Source organism: Eutrigla gurnardus, assembly GCF_963514095.1.
Source record: "Eutrigla gurnardus genome assembly, chromosome: 1".
Lineage (NCBI taxonomy): Eukaryota > Metazoa > Chordata > Actinopteri > Perciformes > Triglidae > Eutrigla > Eutrigla gurnardus.
In genome coordinates this window covers 15,484,965-15,511,114 of record NC_139915.1, presented here as the reverse complement: position 1 = coordinate 15,511,114, position 26,150 = coordinate 15,484,965, and the positions used below count along the sequence as shown (strand labels likewise).

The following is a 26,150-nucleotide window of genomic DNA, read 5'->3' as shown; positions in this document are numbered from 1 at the left end:
CTTGTTATCGGAAATCGGTAACTTCCAACTGCTGAGTCAAGATCCCTCTAGCCTAAAGTGTTTGACTGGCGCAGCCAGGTACATTTCATAACTTCTGACTCTCAATGGAGGATCAACACACAGAGAAAGAAGACTATTCAACTTCCAGTCCCAAGAAAAAGAAACAACAAATTAATGATAAGTGAAGAAGGGCAAGTCATCAAGAAGCAAAGTGACCGCCAACGATGGAAACAAGGACCTCCAGTGTGGAGCATTTGAAGGCATCACGCAGATGAGAGACAGTCGACACTGTTTGGTGAGGGAGATGGGGTCCCAGAGGCTCGCCTGCAGTTCCATCTACCGCCAAAGAGGGCGCTAGAAGCAACACATCTCAAATCTTATGGACTGCCACTTTAAACAAATCATGGTATAACTTTTTTGCTACATGATGTAAAAGGAAAACTGGCTTGGTTCTCATTTCCCATGATTAATTCAGTGTTTCCTATTCATTGCTCGAGCGCTACCCTGCGGTGTGTTTACAGCCTGTATGATGGCTTACTCAGCGATGGTACTGGTGTTCCTCTATCTAGCAAGTACTGGTGGTATGGTGAGTTTTATTGGTAAAAACGACTTAAATAAGACACACATTGTAATTAACCATAGTTATCCTTGAACCATGGCATTATTGTGCCATGCAAAAAGACTGGTACAGACGGTGTCCTAATTCCAAATTGGACACTGGCTGCAGTATCATTACTATGCATTTGGTTTGACTGGAACAAAGCGTGACACCAAACTTGTAGCAGAGGGTTGACTTCCTGCTGCTGGTTGGGATGTGTCAGCTTGAGAACTGCTGTGTCCTTGATCCATGTTCAACCATAAAAAAAACGGGGTGTTTTCAATAAACAAAATAGACATACACACACACAACCCACTCCACTTCATTACTTCCTGTTTTGTTTTCTTGCCTTGTCCTCTTTCTTTCCTCCTTCCCTCTGTCCTTCCTTCTTTCCTCACTTTGATTCCTCTTAGCTCCCTTATCCTTTCCTTTTGTCCTTATAACTTCTCCTCTCATCCCTTTCTCTATTCACGCTGCTTAAATTCTTCTTCTCCCACCGCACTTATCCATCCCTCTTTTAGTTTCTCATTTCTTCCATGATGCCATCCCTGTATTGCTCTCCTCCCTACAACTGTGGTTTCTGCATTTCAAGCCATTCTGTTGTCGGGGAAATAAATGAGTGCTAAATGAGACACAAAGGGAGGTCAGCCAGTTTCTAAACTGATTAGCTTGCAGATCAATTATTTGCCATACTGGAAAATTAGGGTTGTTTCCAACTAAGAAGTGTACATGATAATGGGAACATACAATTACACTAATTTCCCTCAAACCAGACTGTGCGTCAGTAATTGCAGATCACTTGTTTGGTTGGAAAATGGAGTCTTTCTCCTTGTAAGAGGAGAACATAGCCACCTAGTGTCTATCCACGTTCATGCAGTTTACATAATTTTCTGTCCAAAATATCATCTCTTTCCTTATTTTATCCTCTTAAGAAATGCAGTTTCCCATACATAGACCAATGTGTGGCACAGCACCACAGAATCAACATCATCAGCGTTTTTGAAATATAAAAATTTTTCCGTTCATTCAAGTCTGCATAGCACTCTTTCTCCCTGTCATTCTCTTTCTCACACACACACACACACACACACACACACACACCAGTGTTGCCCATACATTGATTTATTTGTGGCGGCCCACCAGAATATCAACATTGACCGCCACATATTGATTTTATTATTTCTAACTTTTTAAAATGGGTAAAATCATATTTAATTGTAGAGCTGCGCGCAGCGCATCAGCCCCTCCACTTGCTACTGTCTGTGAACAGCCCCTCCTCTCCGTGCTCACTCAATGTTCATGTGCAGGAAGGATTGTTTTCCCCGCAGAGAAGACGGCTGGCTGAATTCACAAATAAAACCAAACTCTGCTACAAGTACGCTGTGGAGCAGTCAGTTAAAGTGTAGCAATCCAGCACTCACTGTATATGTTTTTCACTGAAACACTGAAATGTGTGTGAAATTGTAGTTTATTAGTTTTGGGTGGTCACAGTGACCTTTGACAGCCAAATTTGTATCAGTTCACCCTCTAATCCAAGTTAAAGTTGGCGCCGTATCTGAAGAGAACCACTCAAGGTGTTGCTGAGTTATCGCATTGATGAGAACCAGCCGGATGGTAAACAGACAGACGGACGGACAGCCTGAAAGCACAACGCCCCCGGGCATGGCTCTCACCAGTGCGGTTTGTGCGGAATGTTTTCCTACAATTAAAAGTATGATAAGGAACAATGTAAGATCAGTCTGTGCCTTCGTTCTAACACAACCCTGTGTGGCTTTATACATACTTATTAAACGTATAATAGAATGAATACATCCATACATATTATACAAATACGTATGTATACAAGCAAATGTTTCAAACAGTATGTTTTCACTTTGAATGGTACAAAAGAAAAGTACATGTGTTTTGCAAAATGTAAGCCTTTCTCATAGTATGCTGACTGAATCCAATAAAGAAGCAGTACAGAGCTTAACTCTGATGGCATCTAGGACGAGCTTCCACACAGTGAGAGAACACTGTACACTGCATGTTAGTTAAGACATTAACAAGGGCTTTTTAAAACCTGGAACCTTACCAAAAAATGGAGTTTCTTGATGATATCCTTCTGGGTTTAACAGGACTAGGGATTGGGATTAGACAATCCCCTGTGAGTGCAGGGTTTAGAAAACCAACCAAGCAGTCTCTGATGCTGGGGATGATTATTGCAAAAAGGCTAATCCTACTGGAGTGGAAGTCGACGTCTCCCCCTTGCTTTCAGAGGTGGTTGGCTGACATGGCCTCAACCATACAAATGGAAAGACTCAGGTTCACAAGGACTAATTCAATTGGACATTTTTTGGCTATTTGGGGCCCCTTCCTTGCCTACCTGGATGAGACCAGGACAGATGACAAATAACTGGTAGCCTTACTGTATTTGTTTATGCACTCATCTATGTGTATGTGTGCTTACTAAAGTCACAGGTATTTTTCTTTTCTAATTTAATTTTATGTGTCTGAGCCGGGGTGTTGTTACTGTTGTTGTTATTGTTATGTCTGTTTTCCTTTAAATGAAAAATGAAAATAAAAAGAATATAAAAAAAAAAAAAGAAAACCAACCAAATAGTCATTAAATGCAACGGTTCTCAATATAGTATTGAACCGTATGGTACGCCATGCACGGTTCAATACACACTTGTGAATTGAGGTATTTTCGGTTTTGCAATACATTTTGCGTAATTTCACATTTCCATCCTTGTATTTCTCTCTGAATTGGCTATGTCGGAGCTTGAGAGGGGCATGTGTTCACGGGGAAACACCTCCCTGCTGAGTACATATCCAATGTCCTGGAAGCAGGACGGCTGAGCAGGTAACACCATCAGTTACAAAACAGTTGTCTCTCGCTGATGCCTTCCAACAAGCCAATTCTACCGGTGCAGAAACACACAAGAACAGAACAAGTGCAGTGCGGACGATTATTGCTAAAGATTTACAGCCCTTTTCCGTAGTTGCGGGCTTCCGTCACCTAATCAAAACGCTCGATCCGAGCTACACTTTTCAGCACTGACGTAATTCCTGACTTCTATAAAACAACGCGGAAAGGCATCGATGTGGAACTGGCTAAAGCACAGAGCCTAGCACTGACTCGATAACAGAGAGTTATCTCACTGTGACAGTCCGCAATATGTCGGAGTGGAAGATGAAGGGCGCACGGTCAGTTTGGCAGTTTGGTAGATCGCCTGCGCCAAGATGGGTGTGGTGGCGCAGCAGGGGGAGGCGTCACAGATTCAGCTTGCCGTAGCGGAAGTTTCGTGGCAAAAAGCCTCGCCGAGACTGCGCTGAAAGCTCGCCAGCTCCAACCTGGTCTACTCTCGGCACAAGGCGCAAGGCGTAAATAAAGTCCATTCATTCAATGCGAATCACAGCTGGCGGAGTGGAAGTTTGGCTGACGGTTCGCAGCGGACACACGTCACCGAGACCTCACAGGCAGGTTTCCACAGTTCCAGGCACATTTAAATGCAATAAATAATCACAACAAACACTATTTAATGCAACTAATTGAATCAACACGTGAATTTATATCTATATAGATTGTCCCGTCACATCTGACGTCAGATCAAAGGCGGATGGCACGCGTAACGGAAACTCAGCCTCTCGGACCAAAACATCTCCCTCTCTCTCTCCTGTTTTTTATAATATCGGCATTGTTATTATTATGATACGCACGCACAGCGCGTGATGCGCGTGGTGGGAGCGGCGGCGCTGCTTCTGTCATCGGGTTGTCAAGTGACGGAACTTGCACTGAACCTCCCCTAACGCATTAAAGGTGAGGAGAGGAGCTCATTTGATTGGTGAAGATCTGAATCGGCTGTATTAATCCCAGTCCACGCCTCGTCTCCTCCTCGTCTCCCACTCACGCCTTCTTCTCCTCCCTCTTTCCCACTTGCGCGGGTGGGCGAGACGGGAGGTGTGCCTGCGCGAGCCTGCGCGGTGCACGAAACTTGCAAAGTCCAGGCGGACACACCCCGTCGGCGTGGCGCAGGTGCGCTGAGAGCTGACTGCGCCTGGTCTACGAAACTAGGGGCCGAAGAGCACAGTACTCCAAATCCGTCCCCTGTATGAAAGTCATATAGGCTACTGAAGTACAGATACGTTTATTTAAAACAGTGACTTTATGTTTTAAATATGTACATATTTCATATATGTACATTTATTTTTTAAATTGTTAACCCCCCTTTATCCTATACCAGTTGTCAAGGCTAAGAAGGACGTCTTTTTTATATATTTTTTTATTATACAATACACTTGAATGTGTCTGAATGTCAAAAAAAAACTTAGCTTATAAGCAAATACACATATTGAACATATCGACCCGTGGGCTAACTGTATTGTCGTATCCCTAATCTACGTAAATGCAAAGGTCATGCATACCTTCCTGTATGGACGGGGCCTGCAACATCTGCTTGTAGTAGGAGTAGTACAGCCCGCACTCCGTTCGAAACGAAATCTCCCGCTCCACTTCCTGGAAGCAAGAGAGGGGGTTTTTAGTCGTATGACAGCAGAGACTTTTGTCCTCTGAAAGATGGAAAACATTTATCCTGGCAAAGCATGACAGCAACACGGAGGACGGAGGCAAAGCAGCTAATACACGTATAATCCTCGACAGTAACAATGAGACAGGTAACGTGGGTGTGAGTGCCAAGACGACGTCTTCCCAAGGGATTTCCTGCTTTCCCATGCATGATTAGTGTTCCACTGGGGGGGGTTAAAAAAAAAAACAGTTCACAGCCAGCTGTGGAATATTAACCCGATCATTAGTCTATCATGTTCACTTTGTAAATAGTTTTTACAGCTGTGCTCGACGACATTCTTTGAATATAACAATGTTTTTTTTTTACATATCGGCTACATGACTGAAATGAAAGTCTCCAGTATTTCTGTCCCTCCATGGCTGAATGCGATCATTCTGCGGGATCATGACATCTGATCATTAAAAAAAGGAAATAATATGTCTGAGCATTATTACAATGTCATTTCCTCAACCTTTTCCAGCAATTAAAAGCTGATTAAAAGCTCATTCCTCATAAAAAAGACCATAAAAAAGCAACTAATGGACACAAAATAAATCTTAACAACTGATTCAATGACTAATTGACACTAAGTGGAACAGCCCTGCTGATTCACATTTGCATTTCTTCTGAAGCCACCATACTGACATTGTGCCACATTCAAACACAACTTGGTATATAAAATGCCTGACGAGCCTTTGGCAGGATCTGTTTTTTCAGGGTTCGGTGTTGACCGAAGCTACACTCACAGCTATGTTACTGACCATTTAGTATTCCCTCATATGGCTCTCAACCACTGAGCTCAACCGCCTACAAAATGCAATATATGTATTTATGATGGTAATAAAAATAGATACCGTAGTATCGTCAAAGACTATTCCGAACCTTTTAATGTCCCTTTGCAGCCTGTAACTCCTTACAGCTACATCCCATCATCTAACATGGAATTGATGGCTGAATTAAAGTAACCCGGTTGTCTGGAGTTACCTGACAGCAGGGGCAGAACACCAGGCAGCTTGGGACCCAGACCGATGCAGGTGTTCCCACCAGCCAATCCATAGAAGTCACCAGGGTTAAACCATTCGCTGATTAATTGAGCAAAAACCAGCATGACGTTGACGTCCGAGGAGCACAATAGAGAAGAACTAGTTCAGGGAGAGTCCTGACATTTTACTGACATTGTTGTAGTTGTTACATTGCTGAAAAAACACAAAGAAATTATGAACCGCTTCAGTAAAAAAAAGAGAGAGACTGGCACTGTGAGTGTGAACACAAAGTTAACAGGGAATCGAGTGAGTTTTCACCCTTAGGACCCTCCCCATACATGGTGGTGCGAATTAGACTTCTTCCTGGAGCACAGTAGGCATGTACAGGCTGTGCTCCACTTCCCGACTATGATTCATTTTGTTGCACCTATTAGGATGGGAACATTGTAAGGGTGCTTTTGCACCTTACCCTTTGGTTCAGTTAAAAATGAAATGGTCTGTTTGCTTGGTTAGTGGACCATAGGATTTTAGGAAAGCAGATATGAGTATGTAGCATATGCTGCCTGATTTAATGGTCTAAACCTGTTAAACCTGTTGTGCTTGTATCTGACTTGCGTTACACGTGTCATTTGTTAATTCTTTAAGTCCATTAAAAAGTGGATGACAGCGTTCCCACAGTAATACGCTTCATTGTGTCTGTGCACTCTCTGGTGTCCGCACTATGCGTTCGTCACCAAGGAGTGTGCCTTTGTCCAGTGTGTCTCAACCATCATCAACATGCAGTCTACTTAACACATTATATGTTTTGATTATTACATACTTATCATCATTTATTATTAAAAATAATAGACATACCAGAAGCATTTAAGTGCTGCATAAACTGTCATGAGTCACCAGAATTTGTTTTCCCCCTCGTGGGTCCTGATGGTGCAGCATCACAATTGACAACTTGTTCCCTGTCAGTTTGTCTAATTTCATGTTTTCTCCTCTCCACCGGAGCAGAACTAAAATCCCATGGTCTGGACCAAATTAACCAAAAGAAGTATATGTGTGAAAGCACCCTAAGTTTACTAACCTCAGGCACAGCACACATACACACACACACATATATATATATTCTTTGAGAATATAACACATAAAACAATGTCATTCATCCTGTCTGTTTGGTTCAATTGGATACAAGTCAACATCATAAGCATGAATGTAGCTTGTATTTTCATTTATCAGAGAAGTGAATGAAATATGCTGCAGACTGGAGTCTGAGCTGTCTCATTTGAACCTCTGTGGGGTGAATACACATCAGTATCCATGCTGGTCTCTTGCTTATTATAAGCTATAATAACCTGGTTATGGGTCATTTCCCTCTTCTGCTCCCAATGGTTCTCATGCATTAGTTGTGTTGTTGACCATGAAGTCGCTGTGCCTGACTCGACATACAGCATGTTAGTATTCAGGTTTGCCATCTTTGGTAGTGTAAGCCCTCTAAAATAAGTGTAAAATGCTGTTAGGAACTATTAAATATGAACATATAAACTGGCCATTCACACCAAGATATCCCAAAAGTAAATTGAAGGCTGTTTCATTCGGAGGAGGTTTTTTTTTCAGTCAGAATCACTGTAAATGCTACTGCCATAATAGAAGTCTGAACACAGGGAAGTAAGGGGTTAATTTCTGCCTGAATATTTGATGAAAACAAATGCCTTTATATGAATATAGCTAGGACTGATTGGCAGGAAAACAAACAGAACCACAGCATGACGCCTTACCTAGTCCAAGTTCAAATATGACACCATGGAAAATGAATATTTTATACATTTTTCTAAAGTATCCCTATGTGTTTTCCAAAAAGGGCCATTTGGAGACTACAAAGCATCGGCCATCACTCCAATTGTTTGCAACTGGCTCAGCTTTTAAACGAAGAAGAGGGGCGGGCAGTACCTTCCAACGCAGAGTGTCATTGGCTATTGTAGGCTGTGGACAGGACATGGAAGGTCCTACTGGCTCAAATGACGTGTCAATCAAAGGTGTGAGTGCATTTACATTCCTAGACATTAGCAATACATATATATGTATATATATATATATATATATATATATATATATATATATAGGCACCAGACAAACTCCTACTGTGAGCTGAAATTGGACAGCTGAGGGGTTGTGACAGTTTTTCTATGCACCGTGGTCCCGACTGGACCCCTGGAACTGGTGCTGCAGGCTGTTGCTGTGAGCGAGAACATGTCTGTGATGTGCTCTGCTAATCAAAGTTTCAAATTAACACAGTATCATAACTCCTACCGTGAGCTGAGAGAACCACAGCAGATTTTCGTGTATGGCGTTGACGCACCAGGCCTGAGCCAGTGCCAGCAGTGCAGCTAATAACAGCCCGGCTGCCATGGAAACACGCTGTCGCCAAGGCCACCAGGGCAGAACGCCTGAACAGGAATAAGCACCGGATCCTCCGAGCAGAAAAACCTCCCCTGTACCCTCCTGTGTGGCATTAGACCTCTCTGTCCCCCACATCATGTCACTGCTGCGTCCCGCTTCAGCTGGTGCAGCGTGTGAAAGGCCCAAATCATGTTGTAGCTTGCTCAGCTTAACTCTCTTACGAAGCTCCATTGCCGGAGAAGACGGGAGATTATTAATGCGTTCTTGGATCCTTTGATGAGCTGAATTCAGGTAGATAAACAGCATGCTCCTGGCCCGAGCTATAGAACCGATCCAAATCCATTATGGCAATAAATGTAAATGCAGTGTGCTTTTCTTTTCTTGAAGTCGGTCCAAATAAATTAGCTTTTTAATCGCTTCAAGTTCCTTGCCAAAGGAAATATGCAAAAGCTTTCTCCGAGGAAATGAGCAGCTAGTTTCCTTCCCAATCCTTCTTTTGAGTTTGCTTGAGGAAAAACAAGCCTTGGCTTTTCACCAAGGACTCTGATGAGATGGCTAATCCTCAGTTTAAATTAAGGTCAAAGGGAATAGGCCCAGTTAACGAGTTCACACATTTGCTTATTACCCTGAAAGCTAGTTCACTTTTCGGAAGGCACCGATCCTCTTCTCTCTGTTTCCTCATGGTTTTTGAATAACTCCCATCTCCCTGATCTGATGCTTGAAGAATCCGAGTGAGCTTCCGTCCATCATTGGCCATGCATAGTTTTCCCTCTGATTTATGTCGTCCAGAGCTTAAATTAAGGACCACCATCTGCCACCCTCGAACTCCAACAGACAGAAAAAAGCATCCGTTCTCAACAAATCAGCTACTGCGTAAGAAGTGGAAAATGAGCATAAACTATACGAACAACAGGCTGGGCAGGAGATAACTGCAGCAGCAAGAGGGAGGGAAAGAAAATATTCCCTACCAGTGACCTCTTGTCTATAAAAGCACACATGCACAAAGGAAAAAGAATACGATGGGGTGGGGGTAGGGGGTGTGGAACAAGTTGGAGCATCAGTTGGAAAATGCGGGGAACATTTGTCAGAGGGTTAGTGGATCTGGGACCAGCCTCAAGCTGTGAGCACATGTCTGAAATAATCTCCGGTCTGTCTCACTCCATACGTTAGAGGAGGGCCGCTGATAATAAACACCGAAAGGATGTGTGTGAAAGAGACGGAGAGGAAGATTGTGAAGAACTTGATAATTAAGTCTCCAGACCCTTTAACCTGAGGCTAACACCGCTACCACACATTCCGACAACAACACAATGGATGACGGAGCCACATGTGAGATTATTAAAACCCCCCAAAAAAACAGCTTCTCCGCAGACCAGCCAGCATTCTGATACCATCAGTCACGTCGGGTCAGGTCAGACAGCACCAACCACAAAAAGAACAAACAACAAGCAGGCAGGATTCCCAAACTCACAAATTACTTTCCAGCATGTTTCACAGCCCTTTCCATCCTACCTGGACACGCTTAAGAGAGAATGTGTGTGTGTGTGCGTGTGTGTGTGTGTGTGTGTGTGTAAGTTACAGACAGATATTGGATCTCGAAAAGCAGGAAACAATCTCAACTATCTGAGGGAGCAACAGCAAAAGAGTTCAAGGTAAAGTCAGACTGCAGCCTCAACTGGCAAGGCCACAAGCATCTGAACAGTGTGTTATGTTCACTACAAGCAGGGGTCCCAGAACCCCCAGGGAGTCCCACGGGGTAAATACGAACATGAATTTTCCTTTGCAATTTTGGCTACGAGTCCCTAACTGAGCTGTTGCACCTCAAAGTTGAGCTTTCAAAATGTCTACAGAGAGCCAGACACATACAAGGAGCGTGCACTAGTGAAGTGCAGTGACTCGACATGATGATATGAAATTTATATATGAAGTTAAAATATTATCAAAATAGTGTACACTTAAACTGATGTTGATTGATTTCAGGTGGCCCTTTCGTTCAGGTACCTAAAACACATCTTGAAGCTCCCCCGATCCAAAGGGTACTAATTTAGATTTTTTTTCCTGACCGATAGCAGACCGCCTGCATTAACCGACAGGATTAGTGCCTGTCATGCAGTCGTGCTGCGGTTGAAGTTTACAAATCAACAATATTATATTGTATATTGTTATATATTATGTCATAAGGACAAATGCCTGTTCAGCTGGTTTGGATAAATCAAACCGGTTTAGCCCCTTACACCAAACCGGACCGGTGAAACCGGAAATTGGCCCAACTCTAGTGACAGCGTGTGTGAACAGGAGCATGAAGATACCAGTAACACTATAATACTAAGTTTTTGTGTCTTGCTACCTGCTGATTTAAGTTAACAACTTACTGCTTTACTTAGGCTGTTAGATTGTGTTTTTTTTTGTGCATTTAAAGGTCCTCCATGTCCAAATTTGTATTCTCTCTGCTGACCATCAGGGGGCAACTCCTCCGTTTGCAAAAACAAGTTTGATTGCATTTCTGACAAAATGACCCTATTTCTCACCTGATTTATCAGTTGTATTTATTTGCAGCAATGTTTCATCAGTCATGGCTGAAATAACCACTAATGCTGCTTTGTTGTTATTGTGGAAGTGCCAGACCCACTGTCCTGTCTGTTTCATTGAGCTGCATTCACTGTGCAGAGGAAGCCACACATTGGCTGGTTTACTTCAGTGGTATGTGCCGAAATCAAACAATTATGTTGTGATTTAATTGCAATAAACCGCTAAAAATGTTGCTAGTGTGGATGACTTCACAATGACTACGTCCACTTCTTATATACAGTCTATGGTTAAAGCATGTAAACATGTAAAGCGAAATACAAGTATAGAGTAAAGTCTTACTGTCGGTTAATAATGAACTCTACCCAGTCCACAGCACGACATTGCTTTGCTTGAAGTTACTCCTGTTTATTTTTCTGAAGTGGCGACGTGCTGACCACCATACTGTAGGTATACACTGACTACAAGTACCTGATGCTGTTTCTGCCCCACTTCGGCACAGGTTTTGGTGGTAATGCACACTTTTGTTGTGCCTACCAAGTGCTGGAAGAAGAGAGTTCGGCGTTTTCCTAAGGCTTCAGGGTTGACAGAGATCGATGTCCTACATTGTGGACCCACGTTGTTTTTACATGTAAACAGCATTTTCAGATTACGATGTCTAAGACGGAGGCTTTGGTAGCATTAACAGAATGAAATGCTACTCACACACACACACACACACACACACACACACACACACACACTCACATGTGGAGGCGATGTATGATGTCAGCCAGGAGCCCACTTATGTGGGAACATTTCAGGGAAATGTTCGCCAGACCTGGAAAGTGAATTGCATTTATTATGAATGAAAGCATCTGTCTGCCTCTTCCCTTCACACACACACAAAAAAACAGCACAGGACCACAAACTGTGTCCGCAGGGAATCATCTCAATTAACTTTTACTCGCTGCTCTGTCTCTCTGTGACAAACACTCACAAATGATCCAGTTCAGATTGCCTCTATGTGGGTCAAGACGCATTTCACATCTGCATGAGAAACAAATGAGGCACCTGGCCGGCAGTTCCAGTTCTTTTTAGAGGCTCTGTCCCGACTCTCTGTTCTGTGCTACACAAAAAAGAAAGTCCAAAAACTTCACTTTTTCTTAATGAAGCGGTGGCTGGATTTCAGCTCAGACTTGTGGGCGAAGTTACACCTTAACATCCTGTGCTCTCGATTTTTTTAACGAGTAACAGCCAGACATTTCTCTGTGAATTAATCTGCAACTTTAACGACAAGTAAGGTGTGTGTTTTTAATTTAAAAATGCCAGATGGAATCATTAACAGAATAAACAACATGTTTTCATCCACTAAATATTCTGCTTCAATCCATACTTGTTGGCATTTAGCCTTTCAAAAACAAACTGCTGTCCTGCTCTCTGCACACCGGGGGGGTTACGACATTCAAAGCTTCTGTTGAGGTTTTTGAATCACTCGACCTGAGTTCCTTTCCTCGGTTACCACATGTTCTTGTGACTGTACTGCTGAATTAAACAAAAAAAAAACATGTGTTCATTGACATGATGCCCCAGTTGTGACTGTGACAAAGTGATCTGTTCTGCCATGTCAACCAGATGACAGCCCGCTATGTACAGCTCAGTCTGAACCAGAGTGTTGGTGAAGCTCTGGAAGGAGGATTTAACAGTGACATCATATCTGGCACGGCACAATATTCTGCTGTCGTACAACACTGAACACACACTTTAAAAAAAGGTCTGTGTAACCACCAGTGGATCTGGTGTTTCAGGACTTCATGTGGTTCACTTAAAAGGCTTGAAAATCAAACCTCTGCAGCGCATGGCAAAACAATCAAACCATTTTAGGGATGAAGTGTTTATGACGTATTTTTAACGACAAACACAGGAGGAGAGGATCTATCCGATTGGCATGTTGGAGACATTTCCTCTCGTGATAAGAAAAAAAATGCATGTGGAATGTTTTCAGCTTTCCAACGTGACAACCGGGAGACATTTTCCATCTGTAAATATCCACATCTGGGACGTGCTTGATGAATCTTACACATGGATGTCAAAGCCTTATATAACCTCCATATAAATGTCAGACACATCAACTTGACGCATCCGTGCTGCTTTTTAATGAGTGCGAGACAGAAAAGGACCCGTGGGTTTTCAACATTCCCAGATTGTTTCCTGAGTGTTATATTGTCAGTGAGACATACAGCCAGTACGTTTACAGGACTTGATAAACCACTGAGACGTCTACAAACAAGTCATCGCATAATGATTCACCATAAATATGTTTTAGCTTCACATACGTAGCAAAGAACGTCACTAATTTGACTCCCTTCTGATATGAAATCGACCCTACTAGAGGCATAAATTACATCAAGAAACAACCTTCAAAGTGTGATGCCTGCTGCTTTCCTAAAGGCAATGTTGCTCCTGCTGTTTGCTCTAATTATTGACTAGAAACGCTTGACTTAAAACTGTCTATGGCATGAATCATAGCCAAAATCACACCCCTGAATGCAGCACACAATGACACTACTTTTACAATAACCTGGATCTTTTCTGTACTTATATCCATGAATCCATGGACAACCTCAACTGTAATGTCAGCTGAATGTTATTCTTTGGCTGTGTCACAACGCTGCATTAGGAAATATGACAAACATGGTGATACACTAAGTTGTATGTTTTTCCTCAAGGGGTTTGAGTCTGTCGAAATAAAGGATGGGATGATATGGGATTTTAATGCAGATTGATACAAAAAAACACTCACAATAAGTTGATTGTGGGGAATTTACATCATCTAGCTGTGAAGTGAAAAATAGAGCCCCGTTTTAAAAGTACAAAAAGGCTTTTTTTAATTTAGTTTATTTTTCCTTTACTCAAGGGAGACCTTAGGATTTATGATGATCTAATTTAATATTATTTGATTGTTTTTCATTCAAAAGGATGTTGACTAAAAAAAGAGTCCTATCTGTGATGAAATAACATTGGTTTCTTCTTCAGAAAATGAAAGTGATTCCAGTATGTTTAAGTGTCATTTTAAGAGTTTTATGCATATTTTGATGATTGTCAGGCAGTTGTTTTTGGCCAGGATGATCGTGACATGAAACTTCATACCATCCCATGCCATGTCAATATAAATAAACTGAACTGACCTTTAAATATAGTCACTTGGTCGTTCAGCTCTACTATTTAGCTTGTGGTACGGCGTAACTTTGACGGGCTAGCAATGACACTGATAAAAAATTCAGGTTGGGCTCGGAACAGCTCATACTGGCAATGACTGTGATCACGAAGGCTGGTAAAGGTGACAATCAAAACGGACACTGGAATTATTATTCATGGTGTGGAAGTCGTCACAGGACTTGAAGGTATTGCCAGGGCTCGCTCTGTCCTCCTTTTGAATTGTGATTATCCCAGGCAGCCGCAGTGTATCCTTGAGCTATACCAATAGCTTTTCTTAGAACTGGAGGCTTCAAAACTGTCAGAGGAAAGTCCAGGCCCTCAAGAGGAAACTTCTAGATGAGACTTTGATCGCAGCACACTTGTATCTACGCTGTCAGTGTGATGTTCAGCTTAGGCACAGCTTGGGAATTGCACATTTGAAAGTTTGTAATTAGATCTTATTTTCCCAAGATCACTAAAACAACCTGCTGTCTGTTCAATGTTGTTGTGGAAAAATGAATCTGCCCAATAAAGATCAACAACCAGGATCAGCTTTTTCTCCGAGGTTTATTCCACTAAGTATTCTCATCTGCAGAGGAGGTTCACCCCTGCCTTCTGATGCAAAGGTTCAGAATCAGCAGGAACGACCCTGAGTCCAACAACAGTCTCCCTTTTAAGAAGGAGGAACCAAAGGACGGATCATGTCCTATCTTACAAAGACAAGATGTACAGGCAAGGTCAAGATTTACAGAACACAGGCGTCATAGTCCTGAAATTATCTTATGTCAATGTGGCACTCATGTTCATATCATCTACAAACAGGCATTCATTTTCGTCATAGCATAACAGTCAGATGAGGAGATGCGGATCGACGTCTGGCCTGACAAATATTCTGATTATAAAGTACAAACATCCAAAATTCCCATTACAATGTGAAGGCTGATTTTGAATGTTCAGTTACATTTTGTGCACGTCTGTAATATTTAAGCTTCTATTCTGAGCCCAGACTACATCGCTTCTTTTGTTTTGGCTTTATGTTTTTTTTTTACATTTGGAGCTATAATTAGTTTTTACAAATTTAGAATTATCTGGGATTTTTCCTATTTGAAACTTCTCATAAATGGATAAAGGCTCTCATTTAACTTATATTAACTCAATACTGAACATAATTATATTTAATTAACAATATTGCTTGTAAGCTGATGCCTTCAGTCAGTTCACCTCCTCTTTGGTAGCATCAAGCTGCCGTTAGGGGAAAGACACGACTTCAAATAAAGGTTGTTAACGGTGAACGGCCTTTACCTTTTTTGTTTGTATGTTTATTGTTTATATTATATATATATATATATACACAAACAGTATAACAATACGACAATGAGCAGAAACCCACAAACTGTATCACATTCAATGTTCCATTCTTACCTACATATTCATATTCAAACATATAACACAAACAACATAACGCTTATGATTTTACATTCCACCTATCCACTCTGTCTCTCATAACCCTCCCACACGTTTTCCTTTGAGCCCCTGAAGAATTTGAGTTATTATTTTTCCCTATGAAAGGCACAAAGATGTTTCTTTCAGCCATTGACCTTTTGAAGATAGGGCAATTAAACATCTCGTTTGTAGCAAGCACATCAAGAAGTATTCATTGACTTTTCTGTACACGTGTGTGGTACCAAAGAAAAGAACAGCCTTTACCTTTATGTTGGAGAACCACAGGTCGTTCTCGTGTAGTGTGGCCATGTAGATGCAGCACAGCAGGCCAAGACCGACAGATACGGACCAACCGACCGATATCCAGATTATCGCCCCCCATGACCAATCACCTGCAGGAACATTAACATGTCAGGGAGTTGTTGCTGTCGAGGGGAAAGTGAATGTTTGACAACATGACATGATTCATGTTTTTCACACAGGGCTTTTGTACAGAAAACACTTTGAGATGTCACAGGAAGAGCACAGGTGTAAATAACGGAATGAGTGATGGATTCCATTTCAATGCTTCATTTATAGGGTCCTGGGCTGCACAGTGGTGTAGTGGCGAGAGGGTCCCAGGTTCGATTCCCGGTTCAGGTTCCTTCTGTGTGGAGTTTGCATCTTCTCCCCGTGTTAGCGTGGGTTCTCTACAGCTTCCTCCCACAGTCAAAGACATGCAGGATCCACTATGCCAGGCATAGTGGATGCTGCTCCAACATTGTGCCCTGGAATGTGCCTTGGCTGCAACAAAGGGAGTGCATCCAGTCTCTCCTGAAGGGCGTGTTGCACTTGGGTCATTCAAATGAAAAATGAAAGTAAATCATTCATCATGGCTGAATTTTGTGCTGCACAAAGCCATGCCCCCGAGTCAACATGACAACACCAGGTGGTTTTTGTTCAGTGGACACTACAGAAATATAGATTCCTCAAAATGTAAGTGGCATTAATTTGATTCAACAGTATAAAAAAATAAAAAAAAGCTTCAGTTCATTGTGCCTGATGCCTTCTGATGATGCAAACCAAGCAAAACGTGACTGTGTGGGCATTGGGCACAAGAAGCAGTAGGAGTGCAGGCAGGTAGCCACCGTGACATCACCCATTGGTTTGTTGGTTTTGAAGCCATGAGTTCAGAATTTTGGCTGTTGTCATGCAGTTTCCGAATCCCTGGCAGAGTCCTTCCTGGAGCCTCTGCACCTGTTCGACCTGGGAAGTCCTTTCTTACCCTAGAATCTAAGGAGATGGATTTCCTTAGATCCTTAGATCTCCCTGCCACATCTTTCTTTTAAAGCCCTCTACTTCCTGATTGGCCTTCTTCTCGCTCATTATGTCACCTTAGTAAATGTATCCTCTTCCTCTCCAATGGAAGAGCGAGGTTGCCAGGCTCTCCATCCTAAAGCTATATTTTGTACTTATAAGGTCATGTTTTGTCCAGACATTTCGAGACATTTTGCCCAGACATTTCGGCAGCAAAATTATACTTAGTTACTCCCTTATATGGGCTTTATTTCCTATAGCTGGTGTGTAACACATACAAAGAGAGACATCACTAATTTATGTCTCAGGGCCTCATCAGACAGCCAGCCAAGCTTAATTTACATCTAGGCCTCTTCTCATCTTCCTCCTAAACCTAAACATTCCTTACACCTTCGCTCATGCAACAACTGCTTATAGTTAAATCCCAACTAGTATGTGTTGTTGTTGTTGCAGATACTTCAGTCATCTTGGAATGTTTGCAGCCAGTGAAGGAAGTGACAATTAGTAATGATGGTTCCAATCTGACCGGCGGCCCTTTCTGCAATGTCATCCCCATCTCTCTCCCCCTTTCACTCTCACTCTCTCTCTCTCAATAAAAGGCAAAAATGTCCCCAAATAATAAATGGACCATAATTGACTAAATGAACATCATGATGTATTTAGGAAGGCTTGAAACTAGCGATTGAGACCATAAACTAATGTTTCAATGTTAACCAAGATAACACATCAAATGAGAAGTAGGCTCATTCTCTCATAGATTTATGCAATCAGACTTCTTTTTTTGACCGCTTTTGCAACCAGAGAAGTCGCCCCCTGATGCCCAGTAGACAGAAGTCAAGACGAAGGCACTTCAGATTTGGCTTCACTTTTCAGAGCTGGATGTTGCCGCCCGCTTTAGATGAGGGAGTTTTGAAAAGGAGGACGCATTTCATTAACCAACAACAAGGAGAACCTCCCTTCCCACTGGCTCACTCACCACGCAAGGTCTTCTCTGGATGATGATGATGATCGGAGCAACAGTTGGGCTGCTGGGACTGAAACTCTGCACCAAGAGGGGGCTCCTTCCCCCTGCTGCCCTTCCTCTGACGCAGGGCTGTCATGTCGAAACACTGCAACCAGACACAGGGAGGAGGGGGGGGTGTACAGGATACATGAGTAATGCATTAACATAAAAGACACATGCATGCACCCCGACGCCAAAGCAAACAGCGACCTGCACTCTGCTCTGTCTGGAGCCTTTCATTCAGCCTGATATATGGGGTGCACGGGCCTGCCTACAGCGGCATTTCCTGCTTACGTCGCGGCCACAACAACGTGAAACATCAGGTCCAGTCTATCGACATCAACAGCACGCACGTCACCGGCAAAACTGCGTGAATCCTACCGTATGTAAAACACTACGCCAAACATAGCGGCTAATGTACAAGTCAGTGATATTAGCATGGTGAGGCTCTGGATCCCATAGTGGGATGAGGTAGGTGTAAAACCCCTGGTGTGGAACGTATTTCTACAGCCGTGTCATCATGAATGTGCGTTTTGCATAAAGGCGCGTTCCTGTTATGGACGCCAAATTCTCTTTCTGTCTGACAGCAACAAAGACGAATACGATTTGCGCCAACGGTACATGAATAAGCCTCACCCTCCTCTACAGCAGCGGCTGGTAGGATGGTCCGAGCTCTCCTCTACCTCCCTCTCTCTCTCTCTCTCTCTCTCCTCCTCTTTCCCGCTGTCTCTAGCTACCTCGCGCTTTCATTTTCCTCTCCTCTATTTTCCCTCCCGTTAGAATTCATCGGTCAGCTTCACGCGGCTCTACTTGGGTTTAACCAGGGGGCAATGCCGGAACACAAGAGAGGCTGCCTTCAAAATAAAAGCACAAACCATCTTTTTTATGTAAAAGCCTTGGAGTTTGAAACAGTTGCGCGGTGGAGGAGACAAGCATACTCTCCGTGAATGCGACCACGTCCCTCTCCATCTTCCTCAGCGTATCAGCAGTGGCGTATCTAGGAGGTTTTTCCTGGGGCCAAGATGGGACTGAGGTGGGGGGGGGGAGCAAACCTTGATGAACAGTAAAATGTGTAAATATCACATTGCTTTGCTTCAACCCATGCACAAATGATAATTGAATAAAATGAATTGAATTGTTTGTATTCAATGCCAGGTTGTTTTGATATTCTATAAAACAGTTTTAAAGGTGCCATTCATATAACCTAACAACCTAGAACAGCACAAGCATGCAGGTGCCTGTATATTTCCACCAGTCAATGTCACCGGGAACTTCTGGTTATTTTATCATAACATCTATTTTATTCAGTAATAATGTTCTGGATAGGCTACACATACGGTTGAGTCCTCAACAAAAGGTAAAGAGTTATCCTGTATAATGATTTATACTGTACCAGTGTACTAAATGTCATTGTCTACTGTCTACACACTGGTTCAACATGAAAGGCAGTGAATGGTTCAAACATGTAGGCTGAGCTCACACTGCAGACACTGATGTACACAAACTGTTGAAGACAGGAGGACTCTGCTAATGGAGAGAAGTCACAATTAGACTGGTATGGTCATTTAAAAACAGTGCATGTTAAAACTATTGGTTAATTTAACATTTTACCAAAACATGGATAACAATATCAATGAAGTGCATGAAGGGCAGCACACAGGGCAGTAGCCTATAAGGGCAGCACGCAGATTTACTCATTTATTCAGCTTAATTTAAACAGCATCACACTGAATCAAAGCCAAAATTTCAGTTTATGCATCCATCAGGGGCCAAGAGGAAATAATACTGGGTTGAAAACCGCTTTTATACATTTTCAAAAATCACTAGGCATCCTACAGAATGACATCAGGCTGTCATCTGTATCATCTGTGTTTCCTGTGTTTGCGTTTGTACATTAGTTGATGTTGGGGTAGCCAATGAGCTTTCTGGGGTGGCCCTTTGTTGATCTGGTGCCGGGTTGCGGAGGCAGGCTTAGGAGGGCATTCCAGATGTCCCTCTCCCCAGCAACACTTTCCAGCTTTACTCTTTACATTGCAATTTTCAACAATTTGTTCGTAATGATTTAATTGTTTTCTGGTTTAATTGGTGCTTTTTAAATAAATAATAATGTATACTAATTATCTATACTAATTTAATGCTAATACTGGTTTTAATAGATAGATTAAAGGGGAAAGAAAGTTATAATTTTGCTATGCTGGATGTTTCTGTGTCATGAAAAAGCCATGTAAGACATTGTCTCTGCTCCTACACTTGAGGGACTGAAGACTGCTACATTTGAAGATTTCAAAACTTATTTAAAAAGGTTTAAAACTTAAACTTTATTACAAACATTATATACATGCAGGTACATACATGAAATCTGACCTCTGTATTTAACCTCTCCGAAGGAGCAGTGGGAAGCAGTGGGGAAGCAGTGAAGCACCCTGGGTTTAGTGTATTGCTTAAAGATTGAACCTCCAACCTTGAGGTTAAGGATTACCCACTGAGCCACAACCACCCCGGAAACTCTCACACACCAGGCCTAAATAATGCTGCCATGGATTACAGGCAGCAGGTACTTTCTTTTTGATTTGTTCCTGCAGCTTTTTTCACAGAAGTATAAAAGGCATGAGACGTTCCTTCAACACATTACTGACCTTTCTGTTGTAATACAAGATGCTTAATACCCACGGTTGCCATATTTGACAATTCATTTTAAAGCTGGGGTTGGTAATCCTCTTCAAAAACACTTTTCTTATATTTGTAGAAATTTCCAGTACATCCCGACAGCAATCAATATATCAAATACTCTGACTCTGTGTACAAGCCAGTGTACAAAATACAAGTTCAACAGAACATATCATAACAACATCATGACAAGTCCTTTGTCCATATTCCACCTTGAAATGGTCCTGAAAAAGGGTATTGGAGAGCAGAAAAGCATTGCCACAACCTCGCCAGTTGTTAATCAGAGACAGGTCTCGACTACCATCAGGTATATCCAAACAGAAAGCTGGACTTATTGGCAGGAGTTATTAGTGCTTCAACATTTGTTGTCCACCATTGGAAGTCAGACAAAGTCTGTTTTTGATGACAGACGTTGCTTCATTTTAGTCTTTAATTTCAAGTACTAAGAACACTATGAAGTCTGGTGCAGCCTTAGGTCACGCTGTCAGCAGTCCAGACTGGACCCACAACAGCAATACGGTGGCATGCAGGGCTCCAACATGTTGCATACCCTACTCACCCGGGACTAGATCCTGGTTTGTTTAGTTTGTTTAGTGATTGTGTTTAAAATATCTTGCAAGTCTTCATTTTACTGTTTTACATTTCATTGAAAATAAGAAAGTCACAATGAGTAAATACTGTTCTATCAAGCAGCAGTGAGTCATAAATAAAATGGAGGAAGTGCAAAATAAGAAAAATAACTAAATATTGTACTCCTCAATTTTTGCGAGTCACCTGTCACCACAGGTATTCTGTGAGGTAAAATTGCTCTTTTTGTCAATGTAGTGTGGTTGCTTGAAGAGAGTGATATAATGGCTTCAGTTCTCTGATGGAAAGCAGAGAAGAGCCCTTCTGGTGGGAAACAGAAGTTGTCATTTCTGGATTCTTCAAAGTCACAAACTCCAATGACAAAAACAGATGCTGGTCTACTGCTGCCTCGATCGGTTAGTTTGTGTGGTATTGTCTGCTTCTCCAAATGGAGAGAGCCCATCTTACAGTATAAAATACATTGTATTGGGTAAAAAAACTGACCAGATGAAGAGGTTTGCTATACAGCAACTTCATGCCGAAACCTGAGAAAGTCTCATGGGAAGGTATTTTGTTGTACATTTTTTAGACAGAATTATATAAAAACCTTGAAATTAAATGAATAATATAATTGAACTGTAACTTTAAGTAGCTAAATGTTATCAATGGTTGCCAATATTCACTTGGCAGAGATAAAACAATTATCTTATCTAATGTAAAATTATGTTTGTTCTCCAAATAGCATTTCCAATCCACCACTTTTTCTTTCAGTCTTGACGACATTATGCTCCAAAACAAAAGTTAGGTTCAGGCGAAAAAACAAATCAGTTAAGTGTAGGAAAAACATTGTCGTTGAGCTTAAAATAACTACGTTCAGCGAGGTTAAGGCAACAAAAGGTATGTTTCGGAAAATGGTTGCACACATGTCACTTCACTAAAACACTTTGAGACGTGGTGTTGAACATCAGTCTAACGGTTGAAAGTCCTGTGTTGTTTGACCCACCCACCATAAGTAGTGTTTCTCAGTATTTCATACTAGGTCACCAGCTCTGGAATTTGCAGAGTCACTTGGACACATGTTTTAAGTGACAATACATAATACAAGAAACCAATACATTGCAATTTGTGAAAATATCAGAGCTGCCATGCCTGGGCTGATTATTTTGTCACAACTGACCTTGAACACTACGGTGATGTTTTCTGCCATGGTAGGAGATGGAATGATTATAACAATTACTCAGTTCACCCAAATGACTATATATTCTTACTAGTTTTGTTTTTGTGAGTCCAGGTTGGCGTATCGGTCAGTGAGGTTTCTGTTTTCACCCCAATACAACGGAGGTGAATGGAATCACCCAAAGCAATAAAAACTAATATTGAAAAGTTTTTCCAGAGCATGCACCTTGCTGTAGAAAGTTTCCATTGGATCTGCTATACTTATTACCAAAGAAATAGTCCTCAGGGAAACTGTCCACATCGTGGTCTGTGAATTATTGTATAGATTTTCAGATTGTCTGACTTCTGCACAGAGCTCTCACCATGCACTACAAAGAAATCCGACGCCCATCCTGACGAGCAGCCCTGACACAGTAAACAGGTCGAATGGGAGAATGCCCAGGGCATTCAAATGGAAATAGGGAGAGTGTATTTGAGAGGGCTGACATGAAAGACCTGGAGATTATCCAAAAGATTTAAGAAAATAAATTGGCTTGACTCTTGCTGGAAAGAAGGATTACTGGAGAAGAAAACTGATTGTTTAATGGCCATACTTTCTGACTCCGTCCCCTTTGTTCTTGCATCATTTCCTTGTGGGCACACTTAGAGCAAGTCCACATTTGTCCTTAATTCCCTCCTACCTTCGTTCAATTCTCAAAGTCTTGTCATCTAAAGCAAGGGAGGGAGACTGCAGGAGGACAACCCATTAGAGATAACGCTCGTCTCACCCAGTGTGCCCAATCGGCCTCAGATCAAAACTCATCTCACAGTACAGTCAAACTCACAGTAACTCAAAACAAGGTTCATAGAGCAGGAGATTATTCTAGGCTGAGTCTAGAGTATCTCCAACTTCTCTTCGCCCTTGCTTCTTTCTTTTCTTTTCTTTTTTTGGGGTTGTTTTTATTTACTTTCATGGTACTTTACTTTCAAGGTTGAGATAAAAATCTTGATCCTTTAGAAATGAATAGACTTGGATGATTTTCATTTCTGTGTGTGCAGTCAGGGTTTCATGTAAAAGCTAAGGGGATTACAGTGGCAGCCTTTATTTCTTTCAAAATCAGAGAATGTGCATGTGTGTATGTTTGTGCATGTGCATGAAGTAATGGAAGGTACTAGCTTCTTACTGCGCTGCAGAACCTTGAGGTATTGTATTTCACAGTAAATTCTAAAAACTGCCTGAATAGAAGAACCTGTCTTTGCTTTGAATACACCCAAGGATCACATCAACTGATTTCTTAACTGTTCTCTACAAACTCTCTTTTTATTAAGTTCTGCTGTTAATCTTATGTTGAGCAATATACGTGTACACTCTTGCTTTTATTTTATCTTCTATCATCTTGTATTACTTGCCATTATACCATTTTGGGTTGGGCTTTGTCCGAGGCTGCCTTAAAAAGAGCAATATATGGTATTCAGAGCATTAATATAGAAGCAAACAACTATTTATTATGTAAAAATATAGTTGAGTAATGTCTACTGAGCAGAGAATGGAGTCACAATCCGACATTCTCTGCTCCTGTTGACATAGCCGGGACTGTGTGAGCTTTTAGTGCATGTGAGCCTCTCTGCAATGCTCTCACACACCGTTTACAGCTGATAACACTAACGCAACTGAAGGTGTCATTGTGGAAGCATCAAGCCATGCCACTAGTACGCCTTACCAAATGCTAAAATCCAACCCCTCGAAAGTCTATCAGACCTTCCATTCCAAATCACAGCCACACTCCTGGGTTTTAATGTGATTGAGAACATTCTGGACAGAGGCTTGGTCAGAAAATCGGTGTTAACTAATTCCTCCTCTCGAAGGGTACCGAACACACAGAGAGACCTGTTGTTAGTGTGAGTAACGTTACATCCTGGTACGGAACACACAGACATCAGGGCTTCAGAGAGACGACACTTACCACACTTTTGGTGGAAAGTCTTACCAATTAAATATTTTCAGTCTGATACTTCAACAGCAATACTACAAAATTATGTTCTAAATGATCCATTAAATTAACAAAGATAATATGTGTAATTCATGGCACAATTCATACGTCTCTCTCCATTGACTGCCGTTGATAGTTTTTCCAAAATAAAGTCGGATGGTGTTTCAAGGGGCGGGACTTTGCCTCTTTATCAAAACATCTGCTTACGAACTCTCACACAAATCTGCAGCAGATTAAGGAAGTAATGAAGTACAAATACTTCCTTACTGAAGTAGATTTCTGAGGTATCTGTACTTTAACCTGCATTTTAAAAGAAATATATGTACTTTGTATTACTTACATTTTCAAAACAGACTCGTTAGTTTTAATGCATTCGAGGGGAGTTATTGTTTTTTTCTTATTAATATGATGCAAGATTCAGTTAGCCTTAGAAATGTCCTTCATAGGGATACGTTTTATCTTATCCTTTGAGTACATTTCAGAGCCTGTACATTAACTTGAGTAAAGACTTTAATCAGTACTCCTACATTTAACCTCCAACACTAAAACGTTTTCTCAGGGCTGTCCAATTATGTCAAGTGCTATGAGAACTGGAGGCGAAAATACCAATAATGTTCCTGATTCGTTTTCTTAAGATGTTTTTAAAAAGAACACATCTGCTAAATAAAAATATATTACATTCAGATTTATCTCTCATTTATCGTGAAACATTCATTCGTTCCATAATCTTACAAACATGAAGAGGAGACAAAAAGCAAAGCAGCAATTTATTTCTCCGTCTTTATTACCAAAAATACAATGGCAAAGTGGCGACATAATACTGCCTATGATGTTCTAAAAATAAATAAACATAAAGCAAGTGTCACACTGCTGTCTCAAACACTTCTATGTTGAACCTTATTACAAAACTTAACATGAGCAAAAACAAAAATACATGTTGAACAGGACAGACATGTTGAATTTTCTCCACCTCCTTTGGTTTAAATACACGCAGCTCATTCACCTGTTTAGTTTCATACGGCCAGTGCCCTCAAACAGCAAATAAGTATAGAGCCAAAATTGTTTTCTTCTTTTTTTGTTTTGTTTTAACAAAATCATTCAAAAATAGATTCTATGTTTTAAAAAAAAAGTCACTTTCGAGGTTAATATGTACACACTTACAGTAGGAAAGTATTTGAGCCCATGACTTGGTAAAATAGCTTTCATGAAAATAGATTAGCTGTTTCATGAACCTGGTTTATTGTTTGTGTCCCCAAAACGGTTGAATAAAACTAAAATGTGGATTTGCAACGGAATATTCATCTGCACGCACAATCCCACCGCACTTACATGCTTTTACCAGCAGGGGAATGAACCAACGCTGTATCGCCGGCTGTTGAGCTCAACTTAACATTTATTCATTCAAGTTGTTTTTTTCTGTCTCTATTATGGGAAATGATTTTCTTTTACTTGAAATATTATCAAGAACTTTGTTGTAATCACTAGTCAGTGAAACAAGCCATGGGGCAGGACTACTTGTTTTACTGATGTTACCGCTTATCCCCAGTTAACAAATATACTGTAGTCAGCTCAGCGAGTTAAATACAATTTTGTTATTATCAAACTGTATACACAATATTAAAGATAAGTCTAGTAGTGCAATACAAGTTTTATTTTTTATATTATACAATTTATTGTACTAGTACTTTCTATTGAGCCTCGACGCTGACCTGGATGACCACCGTTGTTTACTTTGAGTCAATCTGCTGACAGAAAGACTCACTGCCACATCAACTGTGTATCAATGCACAGCTGAAAATAGTGCCCAAC

At 41.4% G+C, this 26,150-nt stretch overlaps 1 protein-coding gene across 1 annotated transcript in view; it reads right to left on the bottom strand.

Moving 5' to 3' along the window:
- dpy19l3 (dpy-19 like C-mannosyltransferase 3) overlaps window positions 1–18,750 on the bottom strand; it is a 69,938-nt gene extending 51,188 nt beyond the window's left edge. Inside the window, exons 1-4 of the mRNA XM_084006977.1 lie at window positions 18,598–18,750; window positions 17,935–18,067; window positions 15,927–16,054; window positions 5,006–5,096 (exon numbers count right to left, since the gene is read on the bottom strand). Coding sequence (XP_083863103.1) covers window positions 5,006–5,096; window positions 15,927–16,054; window positions 17,935–18,058 — 343 coding nt within the window. The 5' untranslated portion in view covers window positions 18,059–18,067; window positions 18,598–18,750. The remainder of the gene's footprint in view (window positions 1–5,005; window positions 5,097–15,926; window positions 16,055–17,934; window positions 18,068–18,597) is intronic.
- Window positions 18,751–26,150: the final 7,400 nt, after the last annotated feature.